At 40.0% G+C, this 19846-nt stretch overlaps 2 protein-coding genes across 4 annotated transcripts in view; one reads left to right on the forward strand and one right to left on the reverse strand.

Moving 5' to 3' along the window:
• The window catches only part of LOC146483722 (uncharacterized), a 232772-nt gene that overhangs the window by 4812 nt on the left and 208114 nt on the right, over window positions 1-19846 (forward strand). For 2 of the 3 annotated variants that reach the window (XM_085105872.1, XM_085105873.1), the window contains exons 5-12: window positions 253-320; window positions 901-1060; window positions 1830-1991; window positions 2102-2179; window positions 4260-4327; window positions 5812-5925; window positions 6925-9903; window positions 10431-11655. In XM_085105872.1, coding sequence (XP_084961998.1) covers window positions 253-320; window positions 901-1060; window positions 1830-1991; window positions 2102-2179; window positions 4260-4327; window positions 5812-5925; window positions 6925-9891 — 3617 coding nt within the window. In that variant the 3' untranslated portion in view covers window positions 9892-9903; window positions 10431-11655. Of the gene's footprint in view, window positions 1-252; window positions 321-900; window positions 1061-1829; window positions 1992-2101; window positions 2180-4259; window positions 4328-5811; window positions 5926-6924; window positions 9904-10430; window positions 11656-19846 lie in introns of those variants that run through there. The other variant, XR_014863827.1, reaches the window with a different exon arrangement.
• On the reverse strand, window positions 11783-16450 carry LOC146483723 (uncharacterized). Its single transcript, XM_085105879.1, has 3 exons — window positions 16185-16450; window positions 13096-14934; window positions 11783-12272 (listed from the first exon to the last, which is right to left on the reverse strand). The coding sequence occupies exons 1-3, from the start codon at window positions 16194-16196 to the stop codon at window positions 12072-12074; spliced, it is 2052 nt and encodes a 683-aa protein (XP_084962005.1). The 5' UTR covers window positions 16197-16450; the 3' UTR covers window positions 11783-12071.

The following is a 19846-nucleotide window of genomic DNA, read 5'->3' on the forward strand; positions in this document are numbered from 1 at the left end:
AACACTGTTACATGTTACAGTCGCGAAAAAGCTACATTACATTTCTAGCGAAAAGTAAGGCAGCATTAAGTTTATCAGTATCGTTTATATAAATGTCACGTACAAAATTTTAGTATTTCGACTTAAAAGACGTTTGTGAGTTCCTTTTATTGCGGATAAGGATACCTGGGATAATTATACACGAGGGTGGCCTTGCCTCGTAGTATCCTTAGAAGTCTCCGTAAATAATGTTATATCATTCTGTTTTATTAGCGGCGAGTGCCTGCGTTCAGCTGAATCAGTTTGAGGCTGCCATCATGTGGTGTGAAAAAGGATTAGCAGTATCCTTTATTGCAGACGCTACAACGAAACATATTGATCAATCCGGACAATCAATCGGGGGGGGGGGGGGGGGGGGGGGCTCAAGTAACTGACTGATTAAAACAAATTATGTCTTTGATTTTTCTAATTAGAGCGGTTTTCAATCGAGTGTCGTAAACCAAAACCAGAATAATTACTCTTGCCGATCGCAACGGACGTAAACAACACAACGTGCCAATCAGAATTCGAAGCAAATACGTGTAACCGGAGCCAAGGGCGGGAAAACGTGTGCGGCCAAAACACGATTGGTTTTAGTTTGGATTCCCATTGGTTGAGAAAGAGGCGCGAGTTTTGTTAACCAATCACAGAACGGTAGTAATGAAAAACCAAAGCAAACGAGAAATTACTTTCGACACTTTTTTTGAAAACCGCTCTATTTTAATGTTGCTGTTTCTCTTACTCGAAGAACAAAGTGGGCAAACAAATGGAGAAGAAATTAAGATAACTTACCAATATGACCTTTTGCCGCCTTATTTTTCGGTTTTGTCAACTATTGATAACTTTTACAACTATCGTGTTACAAGCCTTGACTTATGTAAGATTGACAAGAGCAACCAGACGTTGTTACAATTGAGGAGCCGGTCTGTCAGTGAACAGAACAAGCTACAAGATGCAGGCGGAAACGACGAGGCAAATGAATCTAACGATACAACGGGTACCGAGAAAACACTGGATAATAATGATGAAACCACTTTAAGAGGTGAGGCGTTTCAGTAATGATCACTTATGGCTAAGGAGCTTTTGACAGCTTTATTGCGGCGTTTGAGATCGAAGCCGTAACAGTTCTTAGGGAAATGTTCATTATTTTTGGTTTAGGGAGGAAGGTGGTGGAAGTCGGTATTTCGTCAGCCTCTCTTGTTGAAAAACATATGACCTCCCCCCTCCCTATCTTACACAGTGATACCTTGTTTATGACCGCCGCCCCCCTCCCGCCAATTAGAGTTTACCGTTGTTACCTTGTCATTTTAATACCATTTTAGCATTTTTTATTGCTTTCGATTATTTTGGGTCAAATTGAAGGGTTTTCTGGGATTTGGGAGAAGTCCAAAACGGCGGCAGTGAAGAATCCATGACGTAATTTCAACGTCATATTACGTCATCGTCCCATTTTGTGGACGTCAAACGAAACAGTTTGGGATCGGACGTACAATATACTTTGCAGGAAACATTGTCATAGTTATTATGCTCTTGAAGTTGTGAAGAGGGAAGCACAAACTAACCCCGCCCCCATCCTCAGGCTAGTGAACGAAACAAAGCCCTGAAGAGAACCAATAATACTGACCGACACTGAGGCTCGAAAAGTGCTTCCGAACCCGTTTACGTTCTTTATAATGACTTACAGTACGCCGCAGTCGGGCACACTGTTTAGGACAAAATTATTTAGACTGCACAAGTATCACCTCAAAACACTGACATTTTTAATCTTTATTCATAAAAAGGCGAGTGTCTTTTACCTTGATTCATTTCAGCAAAAGCAGAGCTCTTCAAGAATGAGGGAAATGATGAATTCGGAAAGAAAGATTTCGGCAATGCAATATTACTTTACACCAAAGGAATCAACGTGAACTGCAAGGATGAAGAACTGAACGCTAAACTCTACAGCAACAGGGCAACGGCACATTTTAATCTAGGTGAGAAGTTTTGTTAAGTTAATGTATTTCCGCCAAAAAAATTAAGGGTAATCTACATTAATCGCAATTTCATCAACACCGTATATTTCTTTTCATTGATTTTCGCGCAGGTAACTTCCATGATTCACTGAGCGATGCAAAGACCGCCACGGATTTACAGCCGTCTTATACCGAAGCGATTGTTATTGGTAAGAGTCACAAAAACGAAAGGAGGGAACTCTAACGAAAAACAACAACAAAAAAAAAACCACACACAGCTGAAGCATGCTTGGTATTTTAACTAATATTCTTTCCGTAGTTTTAAAACGAACCTGTTACTCATTCTAACGCAAATCCTTTTAAACTGTTTGTCATCTAATCTGGAAGAATTAAAACACTTCTCTTGAGGCAATTGGGTACCGAAGTTAAAGATGGGGAAAAGCATCTCGGAGTCTTAAAACTGAGTGTTTGAAAAGGGAAAATCTGCATCGATTGTATCACAGCAATTAGACGAGCACTGATGAATCTGTAATCAGGTTAAGTTCACTGATTTATTACGCGGGATGCCCTGAAGGGGCATACCGTGTCTAAAAACGGGTCGATTTCTTTTTTTTTTTTACGCGGGATGCCCTGAGGGGGCATACCGTGTCTAAAAACGGGACGATTTCTTTTTCCTCGTAGCCACAAATCTGTATATTAATTTATTCATTAAACTCTTCCCTCTCCTACTCGGGATGTATTGTTCTGATTGTCTTCAACAAAAGCAGGCCAATCAAAATCCATTCTTGTCGCTTATATTGCAAGAGAGGGGACCCACTCAGCCCTACCTGTGCGACGTCAACGCATCATTTGATATATTTATCAAAAACGGATTAAATTTGTGGCGCGATATTTTTAACATGTTGTGGACTCAAGTGTGCCGTTTTCAAACGAAAATTTCACCATTTTGAAGCGGTGAATCGAAAGAATAACTTCTAAGAAGCACTCGACATCTAAAACAGTGGAAATTGGAGAGTTCCTGGCGAAGGAATCGTTCTTTCTTTGCCAGTCTTAGACCACGATTGCAGACAGAAAAGAGGTCATTGAGAAGCTTACGTTATCGCAATGGAATTCCCGCAATTTCCCTTGAAACCCTGAGTAGCGTAACACAAGGGAAACAACGTAACGTGATCTCCGTGACTCAAACTATTCCATTAGCAAGGATTGTTTTATAAATCTGCGAAACATACAGTTGGAATAAATGAATCAGCCACAGCATCACGCGTAATGCCAGTATAGCAGGCATCTTGTTTTCTTTTTTTTTTTCTTCTTCCTCGTAGCTACAAATCGGTATATCAATTTATTCATTAAACTCACCCCTCTCCTACTCGGGGTGTATTTTTCTGATTGTCTTCAACAGAAGCAGCCCAATCAAAATCCATTCTTGTCGCTTACATCGCGAGGGAGGGGACCCACTCACCCCTACCTGTGTGACGTCAACGCATCATTTGATCTATTTATAAAAAACAGATTAAATTTGGCGCCATATTGTTAACATGTTCTGGACTCAAGTGTGCCGTTTTCAAACGGAAATTTTACCAGTTTGAAGCGGCAAATCGAAAGAATAACTTCTAAGAAGCATTCGACATTTAAAACGGTGGAAATTGGTAAATTCCTGGCGAAGGAATCTTGCTTTGTTTGACAGTCTTAGACCACGACGTGAGACTGAAAAGAGGTCATTGAGAAGCTTACGTGATCGTAATGGAATTCCCGCAATTTCCCTTGAAACCCTGAGTAGCGTAACACAAGGGAAACAACGTAACGCGATCGTCGTGACTCAAACTATTCCATCAGCAAGGATAGTTTAATCAATCGGCGAAGCATACAGTTGGAATAAATGAATCAGCCCCAGCATCACGCGTAATGCCAGTATAGCAGGCATCTTGTTAAGTATGTTGATTGGCCCAATTTAAGAAGACAATCACTAACTGTGACCGTGGTCTGGATATGTGTTCCTAATTACCATAACATTTTGCCAACTTTAGCCTTGAATTTCTCCAAGAATTATTGATCATTTGAGAAGCCATATCAAACACTCGAAAGTGTGTTTCATCAGATATCCAAACACCTCGAAATTCTTAAAAAAAAAAAAAAACTCGGCCGCGCCTCGTTTTTTCAAACTACTTCTCAGTGTTTGGATATCTGATGAAACATGCTTTCTCGCGTTTGATATATTACTTAACTTACTTTATAACTAAATCTAACACGAGTCAAGTTAAATGCTAAACTGATATCATTCTGTTTTATTAGGAGCAAGTGCTTGTTTTCAGCTGAATCAGTTTGGGGAAGCCATCACGTGGTGTGATAAAGGATTAGCAGTATCCTTCATTGTTCACTAACAAACAAAAAGAAAAAAAAACATATTTCTATGTTTTGAGACTTTGAAATAACAGAAACTTGACCATTAGCAAGGATGAACTTATCATTGAGAAATAAGTTGGTTGTGACGCCGTTTCGTGTGTAACTATTTATCATAAGAGACTTCTTTTGAAACGTGGCACTCCCAGAGGGATCCAAATTATTATTATATGCTGGCAACGAGGACATTTATATTTTGATATTTACCTGAGTGACTCTCTTAATTAACCGTTTTTCGTTGATCACATCGTAACCGTTTAAAAACATTCTTTTGAACGTTTCACTTGGCCTTTGACATTACGGTGCCTACTTTTGTTACTGCGCATACGTTCTGCGCATCTCAAGATACTCGGGTTTCGTATGGGTGGTGCCTACTAATACAAGGATATTTTTGCGCAGTTTAAAACTATGCGGAGAAAGCCGAACTTAGCAAGTGCTCTTGGTATTTAAAAAGAAAATTGGGGGTAGCCATGCATTTTTCAGCTTCAATTTGATAACAAATGCCATACATTGCTTCGTATTTTAGCACTTTATAGAATTATTGTCTTAATTTTCTCTCAAAAATGCGTGGTTACCCCCAATTTTCTTTTTGAATTCCAGTAGCCCTTGCTAAGATCTGCTTTTCCCGCTGAGTGACAAACCGCGCAAAAATATTTCTGTATTAGAAAAGGCCGAAAGTTTTAGTTCGAGACCAAGTTTTGTCCACTGAACCTCATATAACAGCTGGGGTTGTAACTATTTTGCGGAGTACATGTGCACTTTGTCCTTAATAATCTTATAGAGTGTACCTTGTAGTTATTAATCATGAAAATATCTCTAGCGATTAATAATCGTGCATACATGGTACTATTTGAATTAACTAATATTTATATTTATTGTCACATTTTGTTACCAGGGCCCCTCTGGATAACAGCCATGTAGCTGAATGGGCCACCCTAGCTAAATAAAATTTACGATTATTAACTGTATCAGGCACCACAAGGGCACATGTCATGAGAAAGAACTGTAAAATTTGTACTCCGGAAACAAAAAAAAAAACTCAAAACACTCCAGAAATAGATAGATCGCTGTTATATGTAACGCTTTGAAAATCTAGCTAATTATTATTAAAACTCAATAGAGAGATTAAGCACCACATTTAAGGCAAACGGCAAACGTGAGATCCGCGTTTATGTTTTCTTGAAAGTATGAGTACGTAGATGAAAATAGTACAAGATAATTCTGGCCTTTAACTCTAACGCAAAAACACTCAATTTTACTGAGAAACTGAAAACAGCGAGCGGCAAATGAAGGATAAACATGATCACGTGGTCATTTCTGACGTTTGCCGTTTGCCGCAAACGTGGTGCTTAATCTCTCTATTATTATCGGTATTTCCCGTAAGGGTTTTTGAAACCTTTATAAGCCTTGTTTTACTCGTGTTAGAAATCTTGACTAATGTAAGATTGACGAGAACAACACGAAGTTGTTGGAATTAAGGAGCCTATCAGTGAACAAGCAAAACAACCTGCACGCTACTGGGGAAAAAGCAGCGAAGGATCTGTCAGGAACGCAAACGGTAAGTTTGAAAAACAACAACTCAAGTTTTATTCATTATAATCATTGGTTATTAAAAACACTTAGCAACACTTATGGAAAAGTAGAGTGGATTGAGTGTCGTAAAACCAAAACCAACGTAATTACTCTGACGAACCAAAACAGACGTAAGCAGCACAATGAACCAATCAGAATTTGAATCAAATTCATGTAAACGGCGCTAAGGACTTGAAAACACCATTGGTTTTGGTTTGGCTTCCATTGGATGAGAAAATGGCGTGAACTTTGCCAAAAGTACGGCCCGCAAAATTGACCAATCACGCCGCGCACACTAACTGGGAGATATAATAAAAGATGGTAATTTTGTCTCCAGGTCATAAAATTTCGGCTCACGTAACTAAGAAAGAAGAATAAGAAGAAACAGAGAAAGAGAAAAAAGAATAAACGGCAACTTAAAATGCTGTTATTTTGGGCACAGTTCCCCACTTCCGAAAAGATCACCTTGTTAACTTCTGTTAAAACGTGTTCCTACTTTTAAAATTTGAAATTTTAAGTTTGTGTCTATCTTTTTAACCATCACTGTCTATATATCGTTGTTTTTCTCATGACTATTACGACAAAGGCGACGAGGCACTGTTTTATTTGCATGCTTTGTTTATGTGTAATAGTGTTGATGACGATGATGATGATGATGATGATGATAATGATTGCGATGACAATTAATTTTATTATTTTTATCATTATTATTATTATTATTATTATTATTATTATTATTATTATTATTATTATTATTATTAAGATTGGCTGCAAAAGTGTTCTCGTAATTTCTTACAGTCGAAAATCTAGTAGATTCGAAATACATTACGTTGTGTAATATTTGACAGCCCATTTCAAAGACAAGTTCAAAACACATGATCAGCAGACAACTTTTCCGACTGTCATTTATCCAACTAGCGCAAGTAACACTGTCCATAATAAGAATGAAATTGTTTCAAGAAAAAGTTATGTTTATGTTTGGCAGGAAAGAGGCACATTTTTGGTCAAAACTAGCAGAGATGTAAACGACAGCTGTAGAGACAGTTTTACCTCTGGTAATGACATCCCCGAAAATCACAAAGCAATCTTACAACGCCTTGAACGTGACCTAAAAGTTGCAATGGAAACGGGAGACAAATTACAGGAAGGGGAGATTTATGGTAAAGTTGGAAAAGTTTATTACAGTCATGGAGATTTCAAAAAGGCCGTACACTACCATGAACATTACCTAGAAATCGCGAAAGAAGTAAGAGATATCGCAAGTGAAGGTATAGCGTACTGTTGTCTAAGCAACGATTATCTTCAACTCGGAAATTTCCAAAAAGCCATACACTACTCAGAACGTTGCCTAGAAATGGCAAGGAAAGTGGGAAACGTCTCCATTGAAGGAATGGCGTATGGTAATCTTGGCAACGGTTATCACAAACTCGGAGATTTCCAAAAAGCCATACACTACCATGAACGCGACCTAGAAATTTCAAGAAGAGTGGGAGACATCTTAAGTGAAGGCAGGGCGTATGGTAATCTAGGCGGCGATTATTATTGTCTCGGAGATTTCAAAAAAGCCATATACCACCATGAACGTCGCATAGAAATCGCAAGAAAAGTGGGAAACTCTCCAAGTGAAGGAGCGGCGTATGGTGATCTAGGCAACGATTATAAGGGTCTCGGAGATTTAAAAAAAGCCCTACACTACCATGAACGTCACTTAGAAATAGCAAGAAAAGTGGGAGACGCCTCAAGTGAAGGAACGGCGTATAGTAACCTAGGCAACGATTATCAGGGTCTCGGAGATTTAAAAAAAGCCCTATACTACCATGAACGTCACTTAGAAATTGCAAGAAAAGTGGGAGATGTCTCAAGTGAAGGAAAGGCGTATAGTAATTTAGGCAACATTTATCATAAATTCGGAGATTTCAAAAAAGCCATATACTACCATGAACATTGCCTAGAAATCGCAAGAAAAGTGGGAGACGTCTCAACTGAAGGAAGTGTCTATTGTCATCTAGGGAACGATTATCATGCACTCGGAGATTTCAAAAAAGCGTTACACTACCATGCACTTAACCTAAAAAGCGCAAGAAAAGTGGGAGTCGTCTCAATGGAAGGAAGTGCGTATAATAATCTCGGCAACGTTTATCACAAACTCGGAAATTTCAAAAAAGCCATACACTACCATGAACGATCCCTAGAAATCGCAAGAGAAGTGGGAAACGTATCAAGCGAAGGACTGGCCAATTGTAATCTAGGCATGGATTACAATAAACTCGGGAATCACCAAAAAGCCGTTAACTACCATGAACGTCACCTGGAAATCGCAAAAAAATTGGGAGACGTCTCAAGTGAAGGAAAGGCCTGTAGTGATCTAGGCATCACTTATTGGCGTCTCCACGATTTCAATAAAGCGTTTCACTACCATGAACGAGGCTTAGAAATCGCAAAAGAAGTCGGAGACAAACGATTAATTTTCTATTGTTTCCATAACATTGGAATTTTCTTTCAATCAATGGGGTCTTTATGCAAAGCTGTAGATTTTCATCAACGCAGTGTATCAACGTTGAATGATATAAGGTATGGTCTTGCGTTTAACGATGACTGGAAGGTGAGCTTTCGCAATTTGTACCAAATTGCGTATGTCAATTTATGGAACTTGTTGTTAAGGCAAGGCAAGATTGAGGAAGCTCTTTTATCTGCTGAGCAGGGACGTGCACAGGCTCTGAATGATCTCATGGAGTTCAAGTATGCATCCAAAAAACACCAAACAGAATGTGGCACAGAAATAGAAACCATAGCTGACATTTTAAGTGGGTGTCCTTCCAATACAGTTTTCTTAGCGCTTGAGGTCCAAGAAATCATTTTTTGGGTTTTCCAGAAAGGAAAGGATGTGCCCTTACTGAGAAGAAAGCAGATCCCCGATGGCCAAGTTGATGCCGAAACTTTCTTGGACACCACAAGGGAGAAACTTCGTGGAAGAGCTGTTGTCAAATGTGAAGATCGTTCATTAACTATGGCCAGAGAAGAGAACCTTGCAGATGAGAGCTCCGCTCCTAATGAGAGACAAAATCAATCCGCCAATGTGCAGAATAGTGCTTTAAGTTTATTATATGAGACTATCATCAGTCCTATCCAAGATTTGTTACTTGAAAATGAAGTGATATTCGTCCCCGAGGGTCCATTGTGTTTGGCTCCTTTTCCTGCATTCATGGACTCAGATTCAAAGTACCTCTGTGAATCTTTCAGAGTGCGCGTGATCCCATCCCTGACGAGTTTAAAATTGATCGCAGATTCTCCCGCTGATTACCACATTAAGAGAGGGGCGCTTCTCGTTGGTGATCCTTGGATACAAGAGGTTACTTTTGAGGGAACAAAGTTTGACCAGCTCCCATTCGCACGAGAAGAGGTGCAGATGATTGGGCGAATACTTCACACTACGCCGCTAATTGGAGAGCATGCAACGAAAGATGAAGTATTGAAACGGCTCTCCTCGGTTGCTTTGGTGCACATCGCAGCACATGGGCGAATGGAAACAGGAGAAATTGCCTTAGCACCAAATCCTTCACCGGTGTCACGCACTCCTGTCGAGAAAGACTTCGTTTTAACAATGAAGGATGTGCTGAATGTTCAGATGCGAGCAAGACTGGTTGTGCTGAGTTGCTGTCACAGTGCCAATGGAGAGATTAAGGCTGAGGGTGTGGTTGGCATCGCACGGGCATTTTTGGGTGCTGGTGCTAGGTCTGTTCTGGTGTCATTGTGGGCGATTGATGACGAGGCTACTATGGAGTTCATGAAAAGATTCTACCAGCATTTGGTGAGAGGTGAAAGTGCCAGTGAAGCTCTCAACCAAGCCATGATATGCATGAAAGAAACTGACAAGTTTTGTGAAGTAAAGTACTGGGCTCCCTTTGTACTCATTGGTGATGATGTCACTCTAGAACTGGGCGGACAGGAGTAGCTGAGCGGCGCTGTGAGTAAACTGAGCAACGTTTGAATTTAGCTTTTTTAAACCTATTACTTTCCCATTTGACGGAAAAATTTAAAAGGTCTCAAACGATTTTTAAAAGTCAGTGCTGCAATTCCTCAAATCACCGCTTGAGTTTGGAAAGATAAGTGGCTATCTTTTGTTACCATATAGAAGTCTTTTTACTATTGTAAAATTTCTAATTCTCCGCTATAAAATTTTCACTCGAAAATTAGTAAACTTTTTTGTCGTTTTTCACTCATGCGCGAAACAGCTGAGTGATTTTTTGACAGTTTTAAAAGTATAAGGGAGTGGATGGTTTAAGCTGAGAACGATGTTCTCTCCTTTTGAAATTGGAGTATAGAGATGTTAAAGTTGCTCTAGGAAATATCTAAATCATTTGATGAATGACGAAGCAAAGAGTGAAGACAAACAGAAAAATGCTCCTTCGCTACAACACTATTATGTCTGTTTCAGTTTGAGATGTTTCGAGTTTTAACTCAAACTTGCGTTCTCGTGTTTTTTCTTTACAGCTGCTTAACACAGAACTGCAATAAATGAAGAAAAGACCAGAGGATCACTTTTGATGACTTATGAGATGGAGAATCATGATGACAACACAAAGATAGCTAGGAACTAGTGAAAGAGATTGTAAATAGCTTGTAAGTTTAGGTATCGTGCGGTTTTGATTGTTTTGAAAAAATCAAGTTTACCGTGCAATTTATTACAAATGTTTTTGGAGAAGAATTTGACCGTTCTTTATACAGTTTTGAACTGTGTACCCTACAAAATTGTCTTCAGTGTCTAGAAACCTCTGTGCTAAAGAGCAACGTTTTAGATCGATTTATGATTGCCTAGTCTGGGACCTGCCAAAATTCTCACTTGGTAGGAATAAAAGTTTGCAATTTAAGAGTCAAGTCAGACGTGAAGTATCTGAGACATTTTTTTGATTTTTTCAGTTTTTACTTGGCTGCCTTACATAGAACTACAATAAACTGGTGCAGCAAGAGAATTTTTTTTTTAGTTTTGAAAATGCAAGAAAACAGGGCCCAGTTGTTCAAAGCCCGATTAAGCTAATCCTGGGTTAACATGAACTTTGATTAGAGTATATTTACTAATCCAAAAGGATTCGTCCAAAAGATTTTTGTCCCTAAGTCTTGCCTTAGACTTTTCTTTACCATTAGCTTCAAATGAGCCTTTATAATCATTTTTAATTAGCGAGATGAAAACCTCGGTTAACTTTTAATCGTGGATTAATGTAAATCGGCTTTCGAACAACCCGGCCCAGGTGTATAGACATCCTCGGAGACCCAGCGGCAGCTAGAAGGGAGGAAGGAATTTTCATGGGCGAAAGTTTACAACAAGTTCGCCCATGAAAATTGCTTCCTCTCGACAAGCTGCCCCTGGGTCTCTGAGAGTGGTGTCTAGCATCAAAACAGTCGACTTCTTCTTCATAGGTATGATAACGTCATAAATTCTGCAATAGTACAACTGCCATCTTACTCAGATGCCAGTACGTGGAAAGGAACTGTTAATTTCTTTTCTCGATTTACAAGTGCTTAGTATTTGGTCATCGAAAACTTGATTTCTGTTTATATGTCTTTAGAAAATAGAATGGTTACCTTGAAAACTAAATTTGTTACCTATATCGAACACTTTATTGTAGTTTCTACATAGCCGGAGACATTTATTTCATAAATCGTAATTGCAAGAGGATAGGAATAGTAAGAAAAGAAGAAAAAAAATAAATAAAAGAAAGAAAGAAAGAAAGAAAGAAAAAAAATCAGAAAAAAAATTAAACTGTAAGAAGGCTTAAAGGTTAGAATTAATGTTTGCGATGTAACTCAATCTGTTTTACATAAACTAGGAGTTCTGGAAAACATCGGCATATGAAAACATCGAATAAAAATAGTTAGAAACGTAATGTTGTAAATTAAAATTTTCAATCACAATGTTTAATTACAGATTGCTTCTGCAAAAACTGAATTCTTATCATGCGTGAGCTCAAGCGGTGCCATGTTTGGGCAAACATTTGTTGTTCGAGACTCATAATCAAATCCGTGTTAATAAAGTATTGCCATAATATCGTTCTTATGCACCTTGCTAGCTGCTCATGAAAACAGGTCCGTACACGTGAAAAGCGTGTCGCGTTTAGGTCTATTGGGTAACAAAAATCAGAGAGTCATGGGTTCTAACACAGTAATGACGTCAGACATGGTGGAGCGCGTGACCGGATCTTTTGTCACGCAATGCTCGACTAACTCTCTCAGGTTTTTGTTCCACATCAATGCAATTTGTCGTTCTTTTTCTTCAGGGTTCGGTGTTTGGTTAGTGCAAAGCTCACAGAGAAGCACCCCAAAGCTGTACACATCAATCTATTTGTGGAGAAAAAATAAACAGGAGAGTGTGATTTTACAATTTTCAAGTTTTTAGTACCCGGCATTGTAAGACGATGTCAAAGAAAAGAGCAAAGATGTTACGTTCGTTTTAAAGAATACCCTGTACAAAAAGCCCCCGGACAAAAAGGCTGTTTTCAGCAAGTTAATTCAGTAGACTAAATTTGGCGCGAATCATGGAAATTTTGACCTGCAAACGTGCGCGAACGATAATCGCGCGTACACGTGCCAAACTCTACAGTGGCTCTACAGATTGGCGGCTTAGACGGTTCGATTCTGCAGCCCTTAAATGTCGGTCCGATAGTATTGGAACACGAATCATACGTGTGCTTTGACACCCAATTTTGAATCTTGATTGACATGGTCGTCTCTTGCCGGCTGCAAGTGCTTTTCTGAATCGCGCACACTTTCGTTTTCATGGGTCGGCCGTAAATCGGGTGTCAAGTGCAAAGTTCACGTACGATTCGCGCTCCGATACTGTCAGGCCAACAAACCGCAGCATGTAAACCGGCGTCTATTTTTACAGCAAGACAACATGACGCGATGAAGAAGCGACAGCGCAGGAAATAACCTGGAAATAAATTGATTACAACTTTTGTTGCGCCTTCTGGCCGTACGTAGAAACAGGTGCCTTCTCAGATTTTAATTCATGCTTCCACGGAAAAAGGCGATGAAAACCGTAGAACGTTCTCAAAACTGCGCTCGTCTTCATCGTTCGGGCACCGTCAGTCGTCATTGCTAATTCTTCGTTTTTAACTTACTGTTACCCGAAAGTGTTTATACCAAAAGTAAATTACCTTACCTTGGTAGTCTGGCGCGAGCTGCTTGCCTCCGGAGCTGAGTAGAAGGGATTTCCCGGATTTTCCGACATCTTGTTTCCCATAAATTCCGCTGACCCAAAATCACAGAGCTTGCCGCGCCATTTGTCTCCCTGGCGCCAAACCATAACATTACCGCTGTTGACGTCACGGTGGAGTATAGGATTGGGTCTAAAGCAGTGAAGGTAGTTGATGCCATAGGCCACATCAAGGGCAAGAATTCGGACATATCTGTTACCCAGAACTTTCTCATCCTTGACAAGTTGCGAAAGGGACATATCCATGAGTTCTGCGACCAAGAGAGGTTTGCTCGAGCGATATTCAGCCACAGCTAAGAACTGTAAAATGCACGGATGCCTGACTGAAGTGGCAAACGTGATTTCGCGGTCAAACAAAAGTCTGTTGTGTGGCGATTGAATAATTTCGTGGATTTCTTTTACAGCTACTTTCGTGCCTCGAAAATTGCCCTCCAAAACTCTACCCCACGCCCCAGTACCGAGAACTTTTTCAGACATCTTGATTTCATCTCTAGTGATCATCCACGGCAGATCACCGCGAAACATGTCAGTGTTGTGACGAGCCCTTTCGATTTCTTGCTCTAAGACGCGAACGCGTCTTTGGTGCGTCTCAACCGCGGCTTCAGTGCGCTGCAAACGTCCCTCGCACGCCCGCTTCTCGTCACGTAAAGCGTCGTAAGCGTTTCGCTGCGTCCGACGTTCGTCCTGAAATTGTTTTTCAAGTCTATCCAAGCGATCAGATGTCCCTTTCCTTGACGTTTCCAGCGTTTCTATAGTTCTCTCCTTCTCCAAAACAAGATTTTCTTTTCTTCTCAGCTGATCTCGGAGTTCAAAATTTTCATCTTGCGTGTTCTTCAAAGATTGCTCCTTCTCTGTTAATCGAATCTCTAACTGTCCAAGGTACGCCAAGCCCCTCTCTTTCTCTCGATTCAACCGGTCGACTGAAAACTTTCTTTCCAGACTGACTTTGTCACTTTGTCTTTTCTCTTGCTGCAAAGCTTCCTTTTGGCGCTTAAGCCCATCAATCTCCTGCTCCCGTTCTCTTAGCGTGCCTATCTTTTCTTGTACCTGCAGCTTCAAACGCTCGTTTTCTCTTCTGAGCGAATCCAGTTCGATCTTTGCTTCTAAATCAGCACCGATTCTTGTGCTATCTTGCTGACTGGCACTTGCCTTTTTATTGCTCAAGTTCTCTATCGTGCATTGCATTTCTTTCACAATCTCTTCTTGCCCGCTGAGTTGTTTTTGCAGAAGCTGAGCCTGTTCATTCGCTTCTCTCAACAAACGCTCTTTATCTCGAAGATCAGATTCTTTCTCTTCAATGCGTTGCGAAAACACCTGCATTTTTTCGTGAAAGGACTGAATGACAAATTCCTTGCCTTCTATTACTTGCTCCTTCTCCTCGAGTCGCTCTAGATGTCTTTCTCGTTCTCTCGTTAAACGATCAAGAATTTGCTTGCCCTTGGACAACATTTCATCTTTTCCGTGTAGCTCGATCAACAACTGTTTCATTTTTATTTGCAGAGCTTTTTTGTTCCGAGGGATCTGTTTCTCGAAGAACTCTGGAGAAAGTTCCTCGTCATTTTTAGGACTGTCCGCTTTGACTTTTGAACTCCCTCGGCGCCGTTTCTCCTTCTTTTTTGCTTTTGTCGTCGGCTTATCGCATGGTTCTTCAACATCTAGTATTTCGTCAGAATTTGCATTTCCTTCATTATCGTTTGTCACGATTTGAAATGTTTTTTCGACGTCTAGAGAATCTTGTGGTTTAAATTCTTCTGTTTTCCCAATTCTTTCAAGTTCTTTTATGCTCTGGAAACAAAATTGAAACAAGCAAAAAAAAAATAATAATAATAAAAAAATAGATGAGTCTGCCTCCGTAACTGCATGAATCAACCTGGAAACTTGTTAGCCACCAAGAACATACCGTAAAAATTCGAAGGACTTTTTATGGGGGCGTCTTAATGCAATTCTTTGAATGCAATGAAGTCTGAATAAGGTGAAACACTTCGATAACAGGCTTAAAACAATTACGAAACTTCTGAACGCGGAGGACAATACAAGGCACAAATAAACTGTTCTGGTTTTTTTTTCTTTGCCGAATGCACGTGCCAGACGTCACTTTACGTGTACATAAACCAAACTGTTTGCAGGGCTGACACTGTGGCAAAAGGAGTATTTCATTTTATTTATTTAATTTTTTTATGAGTGAATGCATCTGCAGCTGCCATCTGCTCAAGTGTCTGCCCTGCAATCAGCTATTCCTAACAGTTCATGGTCTAGTTACTTTGTATTCTAGGGTGGGGAGAAATCGGAAGGCTTCTCCTGATTTGTACGAGCTGCTTGGACTCCTAGCAGACATTTCAATTTCCTCGAGACTGGAAATATCTATACATTGTTTTCAATAAAGGGCACGCGACTGTCGACATCAGAAAAAGTGTTACACCAGAGGAAACCAACGAATTCAGTACAGAATTTTGTGAAATGGCCAAGCAAGGACCAGGAGAAATAATGGAGCCAGTGAGAGATAATTGCTCAAGAGCTGACTCCGAAGAACTGGACTCCTCAGTGAAAACAGACTTAAAAGAAGTCTAGAGCAAGCGTTGAAACTCAAAAAAAAAAAAAAAAAAAAAAAAATGCACGAAAACTTTCGTTTGACACAAACTGAGAAATGTTTGTTTTGAATTACTTTAATCCATGATTAATGAGTTAAATGAACCTACTGGTGGGTTACTTAAATGTAATCCTAAGTTTACCCGTTGGATAGTGCTTATCCTGCTTTGGAGAAAAGAATCTAATCGAAGGATACCTTTTATCCCAGGTTAGGGTGTTTAAATCATTTGCTGGTAATTAAAACAACGCTGGCTCAGCCGGTTCGCTCTCTGTAGGCTAGGTAAGGCTTTGTGTCTTCTCAGCATCATTCGTTTTCAGTCATTAGTATATTTACTCAACTGACATGCCTTCTACGAAACATGTTCAGTGAGGCACTTTGAATTGCTTCATACAGATTTCACTGACGGAAACGTCGACTACAACCAAGCACAGCTAATATTAAAGCTTACCGTGTTACCCATGGCTGATTCAAGTCTTCTTACTTCACACCGAGCCGATCAGTGCCAAAGCAGCTGCCAAAGCGACAAATATTTACATTCACGATGGCGTTCTATCTGAAGACGGTTTGAGTCCGCTTAAGCACAACAAAATTGTTCTATTGGCAGATGTGAAACGGTAACAAACTATCATTAAAGTCCTCGACCTCACAAGTTACCATGGCGGAAATGCGCACCGTTAAAAGGAAAAAAAACCGATTTCGTTCTGTTGCATGACGATCTAAATTCTGTAATTATGTATTCAATCGGCTCTCTCTCCTTGCCGGTTGAGGTGCCAATAACAAAAGCAACCTGTTTGCACAGTCGTTAATTATGTATTGTGAAAACTGCTTTCATGCTCAAAATACACGCTACGTAATGCCATGAATCACAATAAAGTGACAAAACGACAGTCAAGCGGCAAGTCACAAGACTTCTGACTCATTGCGATTTGCTTTGAGTTGCTAATTTTATGTATGGTTTTTCATACGCTGCGTGGCGTTGCACCTTTTGGATTAATTACGCAACTGAACGTTTTTCACCCCAAAACAGGCTAAAATAATGCAAAAATAATTTCCTTTTGAATGGCAAAACCAACCAAAGAACAGCGAGAGCCTGCGTGCACATCTGCCTCGTTCCCAAGCTACTCTCGTCAGTGGAACGTGGTTGGCAGCGCGTGTTGTGTGACTGTCACGTTTCGCGTCTTTCCCATCAAGCCCTCCGCACCCTGTTCTCTTTCCGGGAAATATGTTGGCGCATGGAAACGAGGAGTGATTTTACCTTAACTTCGGAAAATCTGGCAAACTCCACATATACCAAAGCTAGTGTATTTCTGTTGTGTCAATAGTACGATTGTTTTTTTTTTTTTGGGGGGGGGGGGAACTTAATTAAAGTGGTCTCCGATTTCCCTATACTTGGTCTGACGCTCAGTTCCAAATTCATTAAGCACTTTTAAAAGTGCTTGACTTAAAAAAAAAATTTCTGCATCGAAAGGTGTTTCGATACAGAATTTTTTCACTTTTTATATCTTGTTTGGCAAAAAAGATAGGTCAAGTTTTTGGTATTATTTTTTCTAATTCAAATCCGGAACGCAAAAAATTCACGATTTCCTTATTTCAAGATTTTTTGTTTATCGTCGTCATGGTAATATCAATTTTACTAAAATATCTATGCTGACAAACCTCAATCCAAAACCAATAACTGATGTAAATGTCACGGCATCAATCGGTATTTAGTGGAGAAGACTACCCAATAGTCGGTTGGAAAAGTGAGGTATGGTCCCTCAAAAACTGTATTGAAACACATTAACGCACACTACAGAGGTTATCTATGATCCATCATTTGTTTCATTAGCGCCAGTGGCACAACATCTCGTAAACTTACTTCTTCGATAACTTTCCCTATACAGAAGGGTGTCTGCAACACAGTCTTGGACAAGAGCCTTGGACAGGTTTTCATTGAAGAGTTTTTCCACGAAATGTCCTTGCTCAAAAACCTGCACCGCGGCCACCTGGCCAAGGGAAAACTCTCCTAATTTTGTCATACACGTGAGAAATAAAACTGGGCATTTAAAACCTTGGGAGGAAACTTGTTGTTCAATCACACAAGTGCATTTTGCTTATCGAAAAGTTTAAGTCACTAATTATAAAAGCTTTCCAAATTTTGTCGTATACATGTGGAAATAAAACTTGTGAAGAAAAATTTGCTGTTCAATCACTTGACCAAGTTTCGTTACTCGCGGGTGAAGCGTTCCCTCGTAAACAACAGTTTTGTTCGTTTTTCAAAAAAGAGACTTCGAAAAGAAAGGAAAGGAACATTTTTAAGCTTGCGAAATTTGCCTTTAAACCCCTCCGTTCTTTGTACGAACAAGTTCAGCCACTCGACAAGTTTCCCTTGACGAATTTCTTTCTACTAACAGTAATCTTGTACCCAGATATTCTCACTATTCGGGAGAGAAGACAAACATCTGGGTACGAGATTAAATGAACCGCTGTTTTGCCATTTATTATTGCCAATGAAAGAACTTAAAGTGCCCATATCGGAAAATTTTTTATTTTCTTATCTGAATCTAAACATCACCCTAAGAACTTCAGTGAAAAAATTTTTCGATTTGCATAAAACGCGAATTTTTTATGAATTTTATAAGACGTTGAAATTTGCTGCCATTTTGGCCCACGATTCGCATTAGTCTCCTCTCGGTTTAGCAAGAGCTGTGACGTAGATTCAGGAACACGTGACTTCAGCCTTTCTCTGGATCTCACTGAAAACAAGTCGCGGTATTTCTGCACGTTTCTCGAAAATGCCAGAAAGATGTGTTGCAGCGAGATGTGGAAACATCAAAGACGAAGCGAATGGAATAAGCATGCACAGGATTCCTTTCTTTGGCACCACATGCCCGCGAAGACTGAGGGGGCGAAAGAAATGGATCGATTTTATGCTGGAGCGGAGGAAGATGTGGACGCGCGCCTGGAAAGACCTCGTCCTTGTGCTCGATGCACTTCAATGACGAGGATTTCACAAGGCTGATGAAGTCAGGTTTAAACTTAAAACGTGAATTGAAGTAGGATGACATCGCGTTTGTGTTTATCCTTTAAAACAGCTAAGCGAAAGGAAGACGAAGACCAAGAGACACCTTCGAAGAGGAGCAGGGAAAAGCGAATGGTAATTAAGCTTTCGATGCTGAATATTCACACCCGCTTGTGACATTCTAAGCGTTGTAACCTTCTGAGGTTTATAGCCAGTTTGACCTCACTGTTAACTCAGTCGCAAGTTTTATAAAATATGGCGTAATTGTTTTGGTATATATTCTCATAGATCGTGGGGTCCGCGAAGTTTCGTTGAGACCAAGCTCTCAAAAAATACTAGCACAAATGCTACCACTGATGTAAATAGATTGATGCGAGAACAGTCGCAATCGGCGAACACAGAAAACATTGTAAACCACGATGAAGATAAGGTAGATAAACTGCAGCAAGAATTCAACGAGCTCAAACAAATATTGTACACCCATGTGTTGCAGAATTCTGCAAAGGCTATCTCTAAAACAGGGAACGGGGAATGGAGGAATGGGGAACGGGGAACGGGGAATCTCTAAAATAGGGAATCTCTAAAAGGGGGAATCTCTAAAATAGGGAATCTCTAAAAGGGGGAATCTCTAAAATAGGGAATCTCTAAAAGGGGGAATCTCTAAAATAGGGAATCTCTAAAATAGGGAATCTTTAAAATAGGGAATCTCTAAAAGGGGGAATCTCTGAAAGGGAGAATCTCTAAACCACCACAACGGGGGTTCAGAATAAAAAAGGGCACAAAACAAATAACAAGCGCAAAGAGCGCAGAAAAAAATTGGCTAGAAAACGGATTGAGATACAAAGAGAAAAACACGAGAAATTCATGAAGAATTTTTCAAACAAACAACTGAGCGACAGCCTGTTAGCGTTATTTCTAAAGGGCTCAAATTTGTCCCGACACCGGTGACAGACACGAATTACATTAGACGCCAACTCTTGTTAGACTTCAACCATTTCGCAAGACGTATGCGCCTGAAAGATACAATGGATTTCGTAAACTGTGGGACAGTGACCAAAAGGAAATTAACCTGTTCATTGGACAAGCTAACAACTTCCATCCTACAATTA

The sequence above is a fragment of the Pavona decussata genome, unplaced genomic scaffold (assembly GCF_977016875.1).
Source record: "Pavona decussata unplaced genomic scaffold, jaPavDecu1.1 SCAFFOLD_38, whole genome shotgun sequence".
NCBI lineage: Eukaryota > Metazoa > Cnidaria > Anthozoa > Scleractinia > Agariciidae > Pavona > Pavona decussata.